General features: G+C 40.0%; 1 protein-coding gene across 1 annotated transcript in view; it reads left to right on the top strand.

Annotated features, from left to right (window-relative positions):
* Positions 1–19922, top strand: part of LOC134531577 (multiple epidermal growth factor-like domains protein 8) — a 131884-nt gene that overhangs the window by 50944 nt on the left and 61018 nt on the right. Inside the window, exons 18-24 of the mRNA XM_063367293.1 lie at positions 2959–3150; positions 5135–5311; positions 7361–7546; positions 8674–8855; positions 11983–12587; positions 15702–15971; positions 18354–18569. Of these exons, the coding sequence (XP_063223363.1) occupies positions 2959–3150; positions 5135–5311; positions 7361–7546; positions 8674–8855; positions 11983–12587; positions 15702–15971; positions 18354–18569 (1828 nt within the window). The remainder of the gene's footprint in view (positions 1–2958; positions 3151–5134; positions 5312–7360; positions 7547–8673; positions 8856–11982; positions 12588–15701; positions 15972–18353; positions 18570–19922) is intronic.

Below are 19922 nucleotides of genomic sequence, written 5' to 3'. Positions count from 1 at the left end.
ACACTTGAAAATAATTAATATTTGTTCACAAATATTTGACATAGCAAACCTCGTGAGTTTGTCATGTACAAAATGTTCACTGTTGAGTTTAAAACAGTTGTGCTGTATAAATACCTATTTTAGATGTTTTAAAGGGATTTCATAAACAAAAAATTGAACAAAAAATTAAGTTTTAAACATGCAACAAGAATTCACTGTTATTTCACTACTGTCTCCCTAAACATTAGCGGGGGAAAAAACGTGTGAATGATATAATTCACGGCGTATTTGTGACATATTAAAATTCTAAACAAACTATTATTTGTATAATTTTTGTCACCCGTACCATTAGACTTGGAAAAATATATTTACTGTTTAATTTACAGTAAAAGCTAATTGCAATCTATTTGAAAAATACACTTTTTTTACATAATCTAACTACGTTGAGTTTCCTTCCGCAGTGTTTGCCCCTGTACTCAGGAGCTTTTATCCTCAGGAAGGGGGCGACAAGGGGGTGAGGCAGCCGGGTCATGAAAGGCATCGGAAAGTTGTTAGTCACATATACAAATGTTTGACATTCGGTTGTAAACAAGTCAAGGCGATTTCCAGTTCAAGGTTGTTTATTGTCCTGTAAGAACACAGCAACAGAATATCGTCACAGGCTTTTCATATGTTCAAAATTATTTTTATTTTAATTAATTTTTTTCTGTGGATAGGTAAGATAGGTTTCAGGAGTCATTAGCTTGTCTTTCGTGGCCAGTTTTGATAACGTGCAGCAGCGAATGGGTTATGTGAGATGGACGCCGAAATGCTGTCTTTTCTGTGGCTAGTTCTGATAACGTGCAGCAGCGAATGGGTTATGTGAGATGGACGCCGAAATGTTGTCTTTTCTGTGGCTAGTTTTGATAACGTGCAGCAGCGAATGGAGCATGTGAGATGGACGCCGAAATGCTGTCTTTTCTGTGGCTTGTTCTGATAACGTGCAGCAGCGAATGGGTCACGTGAGATTGACAGTGGAATGCTGTCTTTTCTGTGGCTAGTTTTGATAACGTGCAGCAGCGAATGGGGCATGTGAGATGGATGCCGAAATGCTGTCTTTTCTATGGCTAGTTCTGATAACGTGCAGCAGCGAATGGGGCATGTGAGATGGATGCCGAATTGTTGTTTTTTCTGTGGCTAGTTTTGATAACGTGCAGCAGCGAATGGGTCACGTGAGATTGATGGTGGAATGCTGTCTTTTCTGTAGCTAGTTTTGATAACGTGCAGCAGCGAATGGGGCATGTGAGATGGATGCCGAAATGCTGTCTTTTCTATGGCTAGTTCTGATAACGTGCAGCAGCGAATGGGGCATGTGAGATGGATGCCGAATTGTTGTTTTTTCTGTGGCTAGGTTTGATAACGTGCAGCAGCGAATGGGGCATGTGAGATGGATGCCGAAATGTTGTCTTTTCTGTGGCTAGTTTTGATAACGTGCAGCAGCGAATGGAGCATGTGAGATGGACGCCGAAATGCTGTCTTTTCTGTGGCTTGTTCTGATAACGTGCAGCAGCGAATGGGTCACGTGAGATTGACGGTGGAATGCTGTCTTTTCTGTGGCTAGTTTTGATAACGTGCAGCAGCGAATGGGGCATGTGAGATGGATGCCGAAATGCTGTCTTTTCTATGGCTAGTTCTGATAACGTGCAGCAGCGAATGGGGCATGTGAGATGGATGCCGAATTGTTGTTTTTTCTGTGGCTAGTTTTGATAACGTGCAGCAGCGAATGGGTCACGTAAGATTGATGGTGGAATGCTGTCTTTTCTGTAGCTAGTTTTGATAACGTGCAGCAGCGAATGGGGCATGTGAGATGGATGCCGAAATGCTGTCTTTTCTATGGCTAGTTCTGATAACGTGCAGCAGCGAATGGGGCATGTGAAATGGATGCCGAATTGTTGTTTTTTCTGTGGCTAGGTTTGATAACGTGCAGCAGCGAATGGGGCATGTGAGATGGATGCCGAAATGTTGTCTTTTCTGTGGCTAGTTTTGATAACGTGCAGCAGCGAATGGAGCATGTGAGATGGACGCCGAAATGCTGTCTTTTCTGTGGCTTGTTCTGATAACGTGCAGCAGCGAATGGGTCACGTGAGATTGACGGTGGAATGCTGTCTTTTCTGTGGCTAGTTTTGATAACGTGCAGCAGCGAATGGGGCATGTGAGATGGATGCCGAAATGCTGTCTTTTCTATGGCTAGTTCTGATAACGTGCAGCAGCGAATGGGGCATGTGAGATGGATGCCGAATTGTTGTTTTTTCTGTGGCTAGTTTTGATAACGTGCAGCAGCGAATGGGTCACGTAAGATTGATGGTGGAATGCTGTCTTTTCTGTAGCTAGTTTTGATAACGTGCAGCAGCGAATGGGGCATGTGAGATGGATGCCGAAATGCTGTCTTTTCTATGGCTAGTTCTGATAACGTGCAGCAGCGAATGGGGCATGTGAGATGGATGCCGAATTGTTGTTTTTTCTGTGGCTAGGTTTGATAACGTGCAGCAGCGAATGGGGCATGTGAGATGGATGCCGAAATGTTGTCTTTTCTGTGGCTAGTTTTGATAACGTGCAGCAGCCAATGGGGCATGTGAGATGGACGTCGTAATGTTGTGTTTTCTGTGGCTAGTTTTGATAACGTGCAGCAGCGAATGGGGCATGTGAGATGGACGTCGTAATGCTGTCTTTTCTGTGGCTAGTTTTGATAACGTGCAGCAGCGAATGGGTCACATGAGATTGACGGTGGAATGCTGTCTTTTCTGTGGCTAGTTTTGATAACGTACAGCAGCAAATGGGGCATGTGATGTGGACGCCAAAATGCTGTCTTTTCTGTGGCAAGTTCTGATAAGGAGCAGCGGTGAATGGTGCACGTGAGACGGACGGCGGAGTGCTTGTAGTTTGCCGTGCTGATCGGGAAGGCCGTGTGCGAGGGTCGCAAGCGAGCCTGGGGGTCCGCAGGTGCTTCGAGGACTGCGTCGCGGGCTACTGCATGCCGGCGCCCGACTACAAGTGCAAGTGCAACCTGGGCTGGCACGGCAAGGACTGCGGCCTGGACTGCGGCTGCCACAACCACTCCACCTGCGCGGGGGGGTTCGGCCGCTGCGACAACTGCGAGGACTGGACCACCGGCGACTTCTGCCAGGAATGCAGGTCAGCGGACACCGGTTGTTGAAATCAAAACGTGATCATCGACCACTTTGGATTTTTTTTAAAAATTTTATTGTTTTTCCGTGCCTTTTTTTTTCGCGCAAAGCAAATTATCCTAGAGAAAATAAATATAATGTACTGATTTACGCCTGAGTTTCAATTTTTTATTTTTTGAGAGCAGGTATTTTTGGTGTTTTCGTAGGTTATAGAGGGTTGTTGAATTTTTCTTGTCTTGTTTAGATTAAAATGAATGACCATAAAAAAAAATCTGATTGCTTATCCAATTTGCCACTGGTATACAAATTTTTATTTTATGAGGGCTGGTGTTAAGTGTGGTTTTGGTGGTTCCAGAGGGATATTAAATGTTTCTTGCCTTTGTTGGTCCAAAGTAAATGATCTTAGAGAAATTTGTTAAATATTTTAAGAATATTTTTTATTGTTTTATCATCTTTTTTTCAACTCAATGTCATTGACACATTGATAGTATTGTTTTTTTTTAAAAAAATGATTGCCAAAAACAAAAGTAAAATTCTCATGCTTTAAAAAAAAATTTCAATGTAATTATGTAAACACTATTTTCAAATTGTAAATGGTATTGTTATATGCATTTATAGAACACTTATTAAATTTGTACTTATTTTTTTTATAGGCCGCACATTTTAGTTGAAGAAATAGGCCTGTTAAAACTTTTTGAGACTCTTTGTTGGTCACCCTGGGTTGGTCATGTTCAAATAAAAAAATATATTACTAATTAAAAACTTGAATACCAAATTGAAATTAGTTTTTAAACATTTCTACATGCACAGTTTTGTAGTTATTGTTTTGATTCAAGAAAGAGTTGTGGAATTTAACTTGTAACCTGTTAACATAAAATCAGTATGAAGCAGTGAATGGTCCATGAATTGCTCCTATTCTTGATAGAATTGATGAAATCTGGCTTCTGGTAATAATTTGTACATATTTTTTTTATAGGCCTCACATTTTAGTTGAAGAAATAGGCCTGTTAAAACTTTTTGAGACTCTTTGTTGGTCACCCTGGGTTGGTCATGTTCAAATAAAAAAATATATTACTAATTAAAAACTTGAATACCAAATTGAAATTAGTTTTTAAACATTTCTACATGCACAGTTTTGTAGTTATTGTTTTGATTCAAGAAAGAGTTGTGGAATTTAACTTGTAACCTGTTAACATAAAATCAGTATGAAGCAGTGAATGGTCCATGAATTGCTCCTATTCTTGATAGAATTGATGAAATCTGGCTTCTGGTAATAATTTGTCATATACATCTCACAGTAAAATATAATTTTAATCATCATTTAAAACCACCATTGTCACATGAAGTCTGAAAAAAAAATTATATCTGAAGAAATTAACATACAAAGAAATAACAACTACTCTTTTAGGTCTTAACTTATTATTAATAGAGATGGGCCAGTCAAATCCTCCGTACATAAGAAAGATTTAATATTTGAGGAAAACAATTAGAAGAAAATTATTGGAGAAAATGTAGTAAATTAAAAAATTCAAAACTGACAAGTCTGAAGTATAGTGGGTATATTCTACTAGTGTTGGCCAATCAATTTAACATTATATATGTAAAATTAAATTTTAAACTTCTTAGGGAAGAAAGGAGTTGGTAGTTTTTGTATGTTCATTGTTTATAGCTAATTAAATATATTTCCTTTCACATGATTAACTTTGGAGGTATGCAGTAAAACACTCTTAAAAAAATGCCACGTGAAAAGATTTTCAGAAAAAAAAATTTTAAAATAAATTTTAGCTCTTAAACTTTTAAGTTTTCCTGTTAATAAGTATAATTTCTAATTACTTTGAGGAACTTACCTCATTTCGATTCCCTACGAGTGTAATTTTGAACATGGAAAATGAGAAACGGGAAATCGCACCTTGTAACTTGTAATGTGTGTGACGTGTGCTTCGACTCTGAGGAGAGCCGGTTGTTGGCGAGCGTGGTGATGCGGGTGACAGGGTGGGCAGCTACGGCAACGCCACCACCAGCCTGGGCTGCAGCGAGTGCAACTGCAACGGCCACGGGGACCGGGACCTGGGCATCTGCGACCGCGTCACCGGCAAGTGCTTCTGCCAGGACAACACGGAGGGCGAGCACTGCAGTCGCTGCAAGCAGGGCCACTACGGCGACCCCAGGTACACGCCTCCCAACCGTCTTTTTACTGTAAAAAAAAAAGAGGGGGTTGTCTGTAAAGTCAGTTAACAGACGATAATTTTACGTGATAACGTGAAGATATTCTCGCACGGTGGTTGGCCGTCTCTTGCACGCTCGTCTCAGGCGGAACGTGACAATGAGTCATGCTTTTTTCGTGCGTGCGGCCGGCGTTCATCAATTTATAAGACGTTATCATGTCAAAAAAAGGTAGCCGATTTCATCACAAGAATTTCTTGAGTTTGTTGTAGATATAATCTTGTTTCACTTTTTAAAAAAAAATTATGAATATAGGCCGAGTCACAAAGATTTTGTTATTATAACTGTAACTAGCACTGTATCATTGATTGCTACAATTAAACACATCTTATAACACAGTCAGTTTTTAAGCCGATGAATAAATCAGTAAGTTCATTGGTGGACATTTGCAGAAACGTTTTTATGAACAAACGAATAAACCAAAACAATGTCCTTGACATTTCGCAAAGAAATTATGCTCTATTCATGCACTTAACCTTTACTGACATTGATTTACTTTCATTAGTAAAAAATTTTAATCAATTTTTTGCTTGTATGTTACAGGAATTTTCCAAAGAGCATCATTTTGTTGCTGAACTATAAATTTTTTTTATTAGATCGTGAGGGTATAGAAAATTTTGGACAGGATAAAATCTTATCCCACTGGAACAGGATGGGATTGAGAATTATTTGAGGTTACAAATTTTAAAAATTTCCAAACTTTTTCATAGAAAAAATGTATTTTTTATTGGCAGGTAATTTTCAAACACCGCAAATAGCACAAAATAGGCTAGCCCATTTAATTTTGTGATAACCGCAAAATTAAAATAGAAAGCCTAATTTGCGCAATAGTAAAGACATTAGCTCATACGTATTTATACATTAAACTCAGCTATTCACTCATTTCAGTTAATTAAGATGGCCACGTACTTATTCGGCAGTATTACAAACACATTTACAGTAAACTTCCAACAGATTCTGGCACTTTTATTTATGTTTACATTTGTTCATGTTGCTTTCAAGGCACAAGTCGCAACTCTATAGTGACATACTAGATATATGCAGCAAATAGCAACTACTTTATGGAGAAAGGTGGTGGATCGATCATAACTATTCATTTAAACATTGTTTCAACTATTGTGATGATGTTTTGTCCATATCACAACAGTTTCTGTTTTTAGGTTGATGGTCAAAGCCAATTTTGTTAAGTTTTTCTGTTACTGGTATGTGATAAAAAAACAAACAACGGTTTATTATGCTATTACATGTTTAATGTGACTAAAATTCTTATTTTCGATCGTGGACGAGATACGTCTCACTATTGTTTCGCAACAGTAGTGTAGTGTTTTATGTTTCAAATGCTGAATAAAGTGCTTGATTATGATTATGCCTTTAAAGTTTTTTACGCCACCTTTAATAGTTCGAGTTTGAACTGCCAAAAATGGTGCGTTTTCGATCCCGTAATGTAGTGAATCAGATTTTTCTTTTAAATCCTTTGCTAACAACAAGTTTTCGACATGGACATGTATACTACCGGAATATATTGGGAAACAGAAAAAAGTAATTATCCACCCGGTGTTTTGGGAAAAAAAACAGTATCCTGCCCAGCTCTATTTATTATTGAAAAAAAAAATTTTTTTTATTTATATGGTTCAGTTGATCGTTTCACCGAATGCCAGAAGTTCTGCGATTGGCTGGATTAAGTATTTTTAAGAAAATAATTTTCATTGATTATTGAATTCGTTAATAAGAATTTATTATTAAGAATTACTAAAACTGCAAATTATTATCAGTAGTACATCTGTTATTACCAGTTACTTCCCACGAAATGATTGAGAATATGTAGCTTTCAAACAAAATTATTAAAGTTATCATTCAGAAAAGTACTCTAGTTCGTGGGAGTTGGTGCTCTCTGTCTTCATAAAGGTCCCAAACCTAAGAAGATGGAGGAAAAAAAGAGTGTGATGGCCTAAATTCTGTTGGTGTGTTCTCCGTCCTGAACGTGCCGTGTGCAGGAACGGGGGCATGTGCTACCGGCAGTGTATGCCCCGGGGCATGCTGACGGGGCTGGAGCCCCAGGGTCTGGGCAGCCGCTTGGGGCACCTGAACCTGTGGGAGTCCCGGGGAGGCGCCCCGCCCACCAAGGAGTGTCTCTGGATCATCAACCCTTTTGGCATCAACATCACTTCGCCTCAAGACAGGTGTGGGACTCTTTGCTGAATTTTCTGAATTCATAAAAAAAAAGTTACCCAGATTTTTGTACTGCTTTTTAAGCGTTAGTACAAAAGTTTTTGCACCGCTTTTCCCAATATTTTATTACAGCTGATGATAGAGGTGGGTTGTTACAGCAATTTTCGGTATCAGTTCCAACCAGTTACTGATACAGTAATTAACTGGTTGCAAGTAAGCTGATACTTCTGTATCAGCTAGAGCAGTAGCAGTCCCAGGAAGCAACAAGGTATCAGCATTCTCGTTACAGGTTACACATCCTCCGTCCCGTCATCACCAGCGTAAAAAGGTACCAGTTTTCTCTTTCCACGTTCTTCGTAAAAAGGTATCAGTTTTCTCATTCGACATTCTTCGTAGTCATAAAAGGTATCAGTTTTCTCATTCTACATTCTTCGTAGTTGAAAAAAAGTATCGGGGTTCTCTTTCCACGCCTTTCGTAATCGGAGTCTTCAATCTTTGCAAGGAGCGTGCACTGCACACTGAGCGTACTTTGTTTAGAAGCCTAAGATGTACATCAAGCTCTGTCCCTGCCCGAACACGCCCGAATATTCACCTTCTGCCAACCTTGGGATTTCTTTTATTTTTGCACAGGAAAAATGAATTCAAATATTAAAAGTAGTCGGTTAGGTTAGCTACATTAAAACACTTTAGAACACTATGAACGGTTAGTTAGGTTAGTATAGCTACATTAAAATAAACAGAAAAATATAAATATATATAAGTAAACCCGAGCCGAAGGTGAATATTAGGGCATGTTCGGGTAGGGACAAAACTTGATGTACATCTTAGGCTTCCCTCTCCCCTACATTCTATCCATTCATCCCTTATTCGTCGTGCTGCCCCCTCCCCTTTCACAAGCTCCGCCCAAGTGACCGTCATCTGCGATCGGGTTCTGCGCACATTGGCTGTGGTGTTGTTCCAGGTGAATTCTAAACTGATACTAAAGTACTTGATACTTGAATAGTATACTCATCTGCAGTACTTGATACAGGCGTGTTTCAGTTACAAAGTAGATTGATACTCTGCAACCCACCTCTAGCTGATGGTCAGTTTAATTTGCTGTGCTGTGGGGTTGGTAGTGATGGGTGTTGGCTTGTAGTGCGTCCAGCATCATCCAGCTGACGATCCACAAGGACATCAACGTGAGCTGCCAGGAGAACAGCGTGTATGTGTACGACGGACTGCCGGCCTTCGTGTCGGCCACCAGCCACCAGACGCACCTGCTGGGCGTGTTCTGCACGGCCGACTCCAAGTACCCCGTCACCGTCGAGGCCAAGTCAGGTAGCCTGCCTCCCTCCCGGTCCCGTCGCCGACCTCGGCCAACCTCGCACGTAGAGCAGTGTAGTTTGTACTTTCATTAGTCAGTTGATTGCAGTTATCAAATGTCATTATCTTTGAAAGATTTGTGCAATGGGAGTGCATGACTTGGTGTAATCTTTTGGACACACGCCATTGCTAAACACATGTATGTCATTTGTGTTGTTTTTTTTGTAGTTTTCTTCTACAGACATACATGTGCTGAGCAATGGCGTATGTCCAAAAGCTTACATCAAATTAAATGTCATGTTCTTTGTCAGGGGAGATAGTGATGATTCCCCCCTCCTCCGCGAAATCCTAAAAAAAAAAATCAAACATTCCCACCAATGAAAGGAAGTAATTTGAAAGCAAACAGCAGGGAAACTGGTTCTATACATCCTCCCCCTCACCCCCCGAAATGAATTTCCAGGGTTCTTACACCTCCTTCATATCCTGTTAAAGTCCTTTATTTGTCTTTAATTGACAAAGGGCCCCTTAAAAATCCTTAAATTTCACTTATAATCCTTAAAAAATGTTTTAATAAGACTGTTAGCATGCAATTAAGGGCTAAATGTTTGTTTGTTTCCAATTTGGCAATAAACAAGACATGTTTGTAAATTTAGGACCACGTGATTAGATTTTATGTATAAAATACCGTATATACTCGTGTATAGCGCGCCCTTTTTTTCCCCTCAAGTAAAGGAAAAAAATAAGGATGCGCGCTATACACGGGAAAAAAAAATTTTGGGGGGGGGGGGGGGGGGAGTGGAAGTCGTTAACTGCCGGGTGACGGGTGACGTTTCTGGCCAGCCCCCACACATACGCACAAGCAACAAGGCCTCTGTTTCACACACACACACACACACACACACACACACACGCACACGCACACGCACACGCACGCGCACGCGCACGCGCACGCGCACGCGCACGCGCACCCGCACCCGCACCCACACGCGCACGCGCAAGCTCGCACATCATGGTCTCTTGTTTATTTTTAGACCTCCCCCCTTTACAGAAAGCCAGCTCAGAAGCTAGTAAAAAGAGAGAGAGAGAAAGAGAGAATGTTGTCACCAGTTTCCCCCCCCCCCCCCCCGGCAACTTCTTCGCTTCCTCCATTCCTCACCGGTGAGTCATCAAGTTCTCCGCGCCAGCTTAGCAACGTAGCGCGGCACGCCTCCCTCCCTTCCTTCCTTCCACGTACCAGTTGTGACGATATAGCGCTTCATTATCTTCCGTTTAGACAGCAGAGTTTATGTATTTTCCTGACGCATCACCACACATCAATTTAAATAATCAGGTACCACAAAATGTTAGTAAAATTTATTTATGGGGGAAAAAAAAATTTTTTTTTTCTTTGGAATTAGTTGCAAAAATCGTGGTGCGCGCTATACACGAGGGCGCGCTATACACGAGTAAATACGGTATGTTTTTAATTTTTGTTCAGTTGTAAGCATTTCACCTTTAAACTAAAAAGGCGTGTTTTACTGTTTTGCTTGGAACTTGGAAAGTAAATGGAATCAGTGATTATTTTTTGTGCATTAACTATTAAACATTATTTTTGTGAGGTGTTTTCTGATATTGCAAATGGTTTACTACTGCTGTATAGTAGTGAAGTTAATTTTGAGTACCTAAGAGGGTTGGAACCATGAATTCTACATATGCTCTTGGTCGTGTTATTTATTAAGTAATAGGTATTTTTTTTTACTTTAGTGCAAGTTTTTTTTTATTTCTTCCTAATTGCATTCAGTTATGACCACTTTATAATCATTTATTTCACGTATTAGATAAGGTACTGACCATTTATCTCTTATAACTTGCAACCTCGAAAACGAGCCAAGTCGAGTGAGTAGTGTTCTCAACGAGATTCAACAGATTTTGCCTGATACATACTTGATACATATTGACATGTGCATTCAGCATCAAATAGCTTACCTTTATTTTGCAAATACCTTGCAGAGAAAACTTGTAATTATGTTTTCATGGTTTAAATTTTCCAATGATTTAACATTTTTATTAAAGTGCAGTTTACTTTATATGATTATTAATTACACTGCCCAATATACTTATATCTCACTGTTTATATTTCAACACAGGAAATTGACGCCATTTTATAATTATAGACTTGTGACACATAACATATTTGCAACACAGTGAACTAACTTTAAAAATAACATTTATTAATATCATGTATTTTTTTCTCCTTCAGCACATTTATAAAGAAAACACTTGTTAAAAAATTTCTGAATACTTGGAAGTTTAGACTTATTAACTGGCCTGTGTTTTCACTAACCGTCACAAGGTAGTTATCGCACAGGCAAACGCAAAATGGTTAATTTACATGTGAAGTTCTTGACAGTATTGAATGCGTCTTGACAGAATCTTTAGAAAAAAAATGAGGACGTAAATAAATCCATTTTTGGGTATTTTATTTATAGAGTGACGTCTCTACAATAAATATTTACCCTAATATTTTATGTATAGAAAAAGTATATAGTAAAAAATTTTTTTTCAAAAATATATAATTTTATTGACTTTGACATTTTTTCCCCTTCATCTTTATCTGTTCTTTTTATATTTTGTTTTTTTTTAATTGGAAAAAAAGTGACTTTAAGTTATGTCAGCTCCACCACATGTTTTATGAATTTTTTATTGTCCGTGATTAGAATTGGTGAGTGCTGAGACTGTAAAAATTGGGATGTCCAATTTTTTATGTAATCTTTAGGGCTCTTGAGATTTTTTAAGGCATTTCTCTAACATACTTATTCTTTAACAAATTGTTTTTATCAGAGTTGTGCTAATTTTTCGGGTTTGGTGTATTTATGAAGGTGACTTTGGTTTTAACGTTTTTAAAATCGAAATATTTTCATGCGTAATTGCTACTTCGAGAACCTTCGGGTGACAGAAATGACAGGCAGGTCAGGGTGTTAAATATTTCTAAGGACATTTTTTTATAGTAGATTGTATAATATTTTTTTTTGGACTTTGCTACTTTCACTGGATTCCCGAATCTATTCTTCAAAATGTTTCTATTCTTTCATTGATGTGATATAAATTACGAGTTCTCGCTAGGAAGGCTACAACTGATGCGTGCAATGTGTGTGGGTTGCAGGCACAATGACGGTGTTCTACAAGCAGGGCGACCTGAGCGAGGGCTTCAACGCCAGCTACACGGTGCTGGCCTGCGCAGACAAGTGCCTCCCCAACGACACCTGCACGGGCAAGTGCCCCCTCGACGACATCTGCCTCAACAGCTGTCTCCTCGGCAGCGCCTGCGAGGACGCGTGCGCGACCGCCAACGACACCTGCGCGGACCAGTGCGACGCCGGCGAGACCTGCCCCAAGTGTCCTCCCAATGCCACCTGCGCGGACAGGTGTGCTGGGAACGCCTCGTGCGCGGAGAAGTGTGGCCTCAATGCCACCTGCGCGGACGTGTGCACCTCGAACGCCACTTGCGCGGACGGTGGTTGTCCTCCGAACAACGCCACCTGCGCGAGCAAGTGCGCCCCGAACGCCACGTGCGCAGACAAGTGCCCGAGAAAGGAAGCGTGCCTGGACAAGTGTGCCCCCAGCAACTGCACCAACAAGTGCGGGCCCAACCACCGGTGCAGTAAGGGTCGCTGCGTGTGCGAAGAGGGCTGGGCCGGCATCAACTGTGGCACGGAGCTGTGCCCTAACAACTGCAGCGTGCACCTCAAGCAGGGAGCCTGCGACAAGGTAGCCCGCGGCTCACACTTGAAGTTTACTTCATTGTTACTGTGTTTTATCCCACAATCGTCACAACTCTTATTTTAGCGCGTTAAAATTTGGAAAAAAAAATTCACGCATAAAAATGGCACAATGTTTTTGGTTCCGCTGTTTGATTCTGAGCACTTTGTATTTGTTGTAGGCCCGTGTGAATATTCAAATTTTCGAATACGAATACGAATAATAAACTGTTCGTATACAACCTCGAATACTAACACTTTGAAATAATGGATATAATTTTCCGTGTGAATACTTGACATAGCATATCTTGTGAGTTTGTCATGTACCAATGTTCACTGCTGAGATTAAGTCATTTGTGCGATATGTATACCCTTTTTTGATGGGACTTCATAATCAAAAACATGACAATAAGCAATGTTTCAAACGTGCAACAAGTATTCAAAGCTTTTTTTTCGCTACTGACTCGCTACTAAATAGTAACGGAAAAAATTGCGTAAACAATTCAAAACATGGCATATTTTTCATTTAAAATATTATTTGTATTCTTTTCCTCACACGCACCAGACTTGGGAAAAATTAAACGTTAACAACCATGGACTACAAACTACAAAACGGGCACTCCATTTAGATGGGCATTAAAAGAAGTACCGTATATACTCGTGTATAGCGCGCCCTTTTTTCCCCTCAAGTAAAGGAAAAAAATAAGGATGCGCACTATACACGGAAAAAAAAAAAGTGAGTTGATGAGGCGGGGAGGAGTGGAAGTCGTTAACTGCCGGGTGACGGGTGACGTTTCTGGCCAGCCCCCACACATACGCACAAGCAACAAGGCCTCTCTTTCACACACACACACACACACACACACACACACACGTGCGCGCGCAAGCTCGCAGGTCTCTTGTTTATTTTTAGACCTCCCCCTCTACAGCTAGTAAAATAAAAGAGAGAGAGATAGAGAGAGAGAATGTTGACACCAGTCCCCCTCCCACTTCCTTCGCTTCGTCGCAGCTGCTACCGGTGAGTCATCTAATCCTCCGTGTCACATTCCTGCCTGCCTCCCTTCCTCCCTTCCTCCCGCCCACGTACCAGTTGTGACGATACAGCGCTTCATTATCTTCCGTCTACACAGCAGAGTTTAAGTATTTTCCTGACGCATCACCACACATCAATTTAAATTATCATTTGTTTCATACGTAATTACTTAACAGGTACCACAAAATGTTAGTACAATTTATTTACGGGAAAAAAAAAATTTTTTCTTTGGAATTTGTTGCAAAAATCGTGGTGCGCGCTATACACGAGGGCGCGCTATACACGAGTAAATACGGTAATTGTCATAGTTTCAATGGCGTATAAAGCAATAAAGGCAATGGATCGTAAGTATCGTAACACCATGTGATACAGTAGCAGCTTATATCTATGATGAAACAGACATTGCAACTCAAAAATATGTAAAAAAAATGTAAGTAATGGTTTAAGATTCCAGGTGAAATTAGCAGAAATTGTGCTTATAATATTGCTGAACTAACATACAATTTACCTGGCTGCCATTAACAGCGAAAACTTGTGAATGACTAGGTTTTAAATATGTAAATACCGTATGAGTTCATTTAATCACTAATTTGGTAATACAGCATTTGGAAAAAATTCACGTTTTTCATAAAATAGATTGCAATGGAATTCACGGTACTTTGCGGATCGCGAAAATTTTCTGAATCAATATTAGTGTAGCAGTTTGTGAAAAATAGGGTGAATAAAAACTGAAATGAAAGGTTGGTTGGCTGGTTAGGTTAAGTTAGGTTAGCTGCATAATTTAAAAAAAAAAAAACAATTTTTCCCTAATTTAAATCTCTTAACAAACATTTTCCAGATATTATTTTCCAGAAATTGTAATATGACGTGAAAAATTTTTTTAGTGGGATTCTAAGTCTTTCTAACTAATCGAATTCAGTATTAGTATTCGTGAATAATTAGATATTTGTATTCGTATTCAATTTGAGCCTAGAAAACTGATAATCACAAAGGCTTGCCAAAGATCACAGGAGAAAGCTCCGTGCAACATCAATTGCTTTTGAAGTTGCTGTCAGGTAGTGTGGTACTATAATGGGAAAATAAAGAATTAAAAACTTGTTTTAAGATGTATGTACCCGCACAATACGATTTCCCATCCAATCAAATGTTTTGATCCCACAATTTTCTCCAAAACATGTACATTATTTCTGCCTATGTATTATCTTGCCGATAATCCTCTTTTGTCTTTTCCCAAATGAAATGATTTATTTTAAAGTTGATATCCATTATTTGTCAGGATATTACCCAGCTTGCTTTTTTAATTAACATAAATACATCTTTGCCACTTTGTAGCTCATATAAAAATGTAGCCACTGCTAGTTGGCATCATTGATGTTTGGTTACGTTGATGAACGTATAGAGTGTTAACCTTAGTCGGGTATTGATTGCTTACCGATTGCTTTGTGCAGAATAAACTACATTTGATAGCCCGCACTCTTACATGGTTAGTGTGTACTACGACGATAGTTATGAGTATACTACGTTTATTCCGGCTCATTTTAATTTTTCTATTTTAAGTTGAATTAAATATGGTTTTGTTGCATGACTAATTGATTTAAACTGTTTAGCATGCTTTTGTATACTCTGCTTTTTAATTTAGAAGATTTGTTATTATTAAAAACTATATCTCAACAAAAATGCTTTTCTTGCATGTAAGTCACTCCCATAATTTTCAAACTTGATTTTAGCATAAAATATGCGACAATTATGTGATAAAAAACAGTAATATCCTATCGAAACATCAGATGGGTCAAATATGGATTGTTTAAAGCAACGGTCAGCAACAGACGGACCGCGAAAGGTCGAACCTCGGCCTTTTTTTTTATAATTCAGAGTTTTATTTGAAACCATACAATAAATAGGTAGCACTCAATTATTATCAGATGTTTTGTTTTTTCTGGACTTCGTTAAAAATTTTCCCGCAGTATCAGGACCCCACCTAAAACTTAACTTGCCGACCCCCTGGTTTAAAGGCGTAGTATTTGAGACAGTGTTATGATAAACTGGTCGTGTCGTGTTTGGAACGCTGAATGCCGTGTGTTGCTTGCGCAGGCGTACGGCCACTGCCTGTGCGCGCCGGGCTTCGGCGGCGATGACTGCGTGGCGCCCCTGCGCGGCTCCCAGCTGGTGTTCTCGCAGCTGTTCGACCCGGGGCGCCTGGCCGACCACCTCGACCACTTCCGCAACCAGGTCCCGCGGTTCGGCCACAGCGTCGTGGCCGACCGCCGCGGCTTCCTCTGGATGTTCGGGGGCATGTCCCTCACGTACGGGCCCCTCAACGACATCCGCCGCTTCGACATCGACAACGGCACCTGGGACCTGGTGCGCTCGCGTTTCTGTCCAATCCTTCAATCCCACTGTGTCTCCAGTGTTTAATAGAGTCGAGATTTGAAGTAAAAGATTTGAATAAATTATTGGTAGGGACCGGAAAAATTCGCGGGTTCAATTACCTGTAGGATGAACTCCATAGTTATACGTACTCTCGGTCAAATGTCACTCACCCATTGGCTGCTGTCTTGTGAGACGCCCCAACGTAGCAGCCTGTGATTCGATAAAGCATTGGTTGGGTGTATCTCATTGGCCCAGAGTCATCCAGGTGAGTTGTGAGCCAATAGCAGAGGCAGCACTAAGATATAACTATTTGTATTTTAGCCTATCGCGAAATGAATTCGCGAATTTTTCCGGTCTCTAATTATTGGAATAAATGTAGTAAATTAAAAAAAAATCAATTTTGGCATCTTTTAAGTTTACTAGGCTTATGTACTAGTTTACTTATGATAATCTCGTACTTATTCTATTATTGTTCCTAAAAAATATTGTAACTTATAATATGCATGCATTAAGTAAATAAAATTACTATTTATAGATGGATGAGAGTGCAAATGTTTGGGTCGTGTCGAGTTGACCAAGCCAAGTTCAGTAATAATACCTTCGAGTCGAGTAGAGCCAAGTTGAGTTCACACTTGATCTTTTTTTTTTGTTGGGTGTAGTTGAGTCCTTAAAAATCGAGCCAAGCTTGAGTAATTGCAGAAATTTTAGAGAATAATTTTATCTTCCTTTCGTTTTTGTTAATGTACCATTAGCATTTTATTAAAGTTTATATATGTCTTCAACAGCATCCCTAACAACTTACGAGTCTTTCCTACACTTCAGAATTGTATCTCTCCTCAACTCTTAAGTGACTTGCTAAACTATTGCATCAGCCTTTTTTAAAACAAAGAACCAAAGCAAAAATACAAAAGAAAACTACCTAAACACTCACATCATCTTAACCAACCCAGAAAAAATATGTAGAATAGAACTTCAAATGACTGTTTCACAATAAAGTAAACAAACAATCAGAAATATATAAAACATTAAAACATTAAATAAATTTAAACAATGATCAAAAACACTTTTCAAATGCACAAAGATCTTTCAAAATATATAAACAGCTTTATTTTTAGAATAATTGTATTATTTTTTTTTTAGTTCATATTGATTTAATTTTTTTTATAAATTCATTGAAAGGCACTACAAAATCAATTTTCAAAGTCCCGAAAATTTTGGGGGCAATTGACCCCCACCCCCCAAGGAGTTCCGCCCCGAAACACATCAAAATTAACTTACTTTAATTGTTCCGACAATGACCTCTCCGCTAAAGGGGCGGGGGGGGGGGGGTGAAGGTCAAGTAACTCGATGGTTCAGAGTCACTTCAGATTGAAAAAGAATTGATTTTTTTAAATTTTCAAAATTTTGTGGTTTTTACTTGTCCTCCCTTCCCTCCTTGAGGAGGGTAGTCGACTTCGGGCAAATTTCCCACTATGCCCCAGACTCTTGGATATACAAACAGCATGGTTATTGCCCATAGCATGGAAGTAGTGGTTTTTTTACCCCTGGCCCCTCCACCCCCCTTCTCTTCGAGGCATAGTCATGAAATTATTGTATTGTCATCAGGATTACATATACTTGCAAAGTTTCAAATCGATACGACAATTAGAAGTATGTTGAAATAGACTTTCAAGATTCAATTACATAGTTACAAGTGAAGATAGTAAAAGCGTGTTAAGACAAAATAAATCTTTAACAAACGTACATATTTAGAAAGTGGGGAGAGCAGTAGCCAAGGTTGCTACAGTATGTTCAAAAAAAAATTTGAAGAAATACGTACTTTTAAAGTACATATTGTATCTTAAAGATTATCAGCATATAATGTGTCTTCAGCTAATTTTTTTTCACTATATTTAAAAAATGTAATCTTTTCCAAAATTATATTTATGTGGCTAATAACTTGACAGTTTCATTTGTCTTTAGTCTTATTGCTAGAGATCTGCAAAATTCGCGGATTCATTTGGTAATAGGCTAGAATTCAAACACACATACCTCTTAGATAATTTTGCTATTGGCTTACTGTTCATCTGGACGAACCTCAACCAGTTATAAACCCTCAAACAAAGAAGGATCGAATAACAGACAAACCAGCTGAGACGACTTACAAGTCGGCAGCCAATGAACTTGCGTTATTTGCCCGAGTGTACAGGGGTATGTGCAGTCTATCCTGAAGTCCATCGAAACTGTGAATTTTGCAGGTCTCTACTTATTGCTTACACATAATTAATTTAATTTTGTAATTTCTTCGCAAATGTCTGTATGTCAGTTTTGCTGGGTTATGGTATTGTTCGCCTGGCCTCGTGGTCGGAAGGGTAGCGTGGCGGTCTGCGGCAGGTGACGGTGGACTCGACGCGCGAGACGGAGCCGGACGAGCCCTCGATGCTGCCTCAGGGCCGCTACTTCCACGCGGCCGAGTTCGTGCATTCGCGCAGCGACATCTACGTGCACGGCGGCCTGGCGCTCAAGGAGGACACGCTGGGGCCGGCCAACAACACCCTGGGCGACTTCTGGAGGTTCAACACTCGCTCCCAGCGCTGGGTCGACATCGAGGTAGGTGCTCACGCGTTTCCCGAACCCGTGGGCTCGGGGGAGGAGGGTTCTTCTGTGTTCACCCGTGGCTCGAGAGAGAGAGAGCGGTGGGCAGGCGGTGCAGCTGGGTGGCGGGTGTCTCAGCCGGCTGCTTCCGAAGAGGTTCCTCTGGGCCTCGCGATGGCCTCGGTGTGGACTCTGCTGGTGCGCACGGTCAGGGGGTGACGGGCTGTGCTGCCAGGTACCGTTGGGTGGTGTCGCTCCGTGATTTCCCCTCTCTGGCAGTTTCAGGGACTTCTGTTACCCCTCTGTTACCGTAGGGCGTTAATTCAGGTGAGGTAGGAACGAGCAGACCAGGTGTGCTGTCCACCTCGCGCTCAGCCGAGACTGTTTCCCCCGGTAGTCGTACTCATGGTGCCGTCTAGGCTTCGGGTGTGGCGACCGTGGGTGGCGGATTTCGGAGTGGACTGTTTCCCCGGACGATCAAGTTTGCAGGGTATTCCACCCCACCGTTGTGTGTCTGCATGTCAGAGGGGGAGGAGAAAGGACTTCTTACGAAGGCATATCCTCCATCTTTTTTCCCCCACACTGGTGACCCACCTGTCACTGAATTATTTACATTTTTATATGCTTGTTTTCTGGTTCTACCATTGTGGCCAAAGTGAGTTTTTTTTATTTGTATGTGCCGCTTGCTGTTTGAAAAGAGTTTGTGTAAATGACTCATGCTATCAAAAGTGGCACCAGGAAAGCTCTCGTAAATATTTTGAAACCATAAAGCAGCTAGTGTTGAAGTGTTCACTACGCTGTCTTATTGTCTCATTATTTTATATTCACAGTAAAAAAAATTTTCGCCAGGAAGATGAGACATTTGCGGTATAGAATACGTTTGAAGTTATTTATGAGCATTAGATTATGGTGGTGGTATTATTGTTGTTATTGTTGTTGTTGTTGTTGTTTATTATCCATCAAATAAAAGCATGTCACAATGGCTTTGGCAGAAACTGTGCAAGGTGAACTGGACCAGAGGAAAGCTTTAGACTTCAAAGTTGTGGTGCATTATTTGACTGGTTGTGACAAAAAACTTCAATTAAAATTTAATTTTTTTAATGTTTAATTTATTCAACGATTAAATTATTCAATTTTTGTTATGTTTTAAAACTATTTTTTTTTTTAATTTAGTCTTAAAATAAAATAATTCCATCTGGCCTTCAAGGATAACTATAAAATTAAATCAGAGCATGTTAATTTAAAAACTTTAACCCTTTTATATCATATAGCAGATGTTGCAAGAGTAAAATTTTTTTAAATCCTCTGATTTTAAGTTATAGTTATCCTTGAAGGCCAGATATAATTATTTTATTTTGAGACTCAAAA

Source organism: Bacillus rossius, chromosome 1 (genome assembly GCF_032445375.1).
Source record: "Bacillus rossius redtenbacheri isolate Brsri chromosome 1, Brsri_v3, whole genome shotgun sequence".
In the NCBI taxonomy this organism is placed as follows: Eukaryota; Metazoa; Arthropoda; class Insecta; order Phasmatodea; family Bacillidae; genus Bacillus; species Bacillus rossius.
Note: the sequence above shows the minus strand (reverse complement) of the source record. Positions and strands in the feature narration are given on the sequence as shown.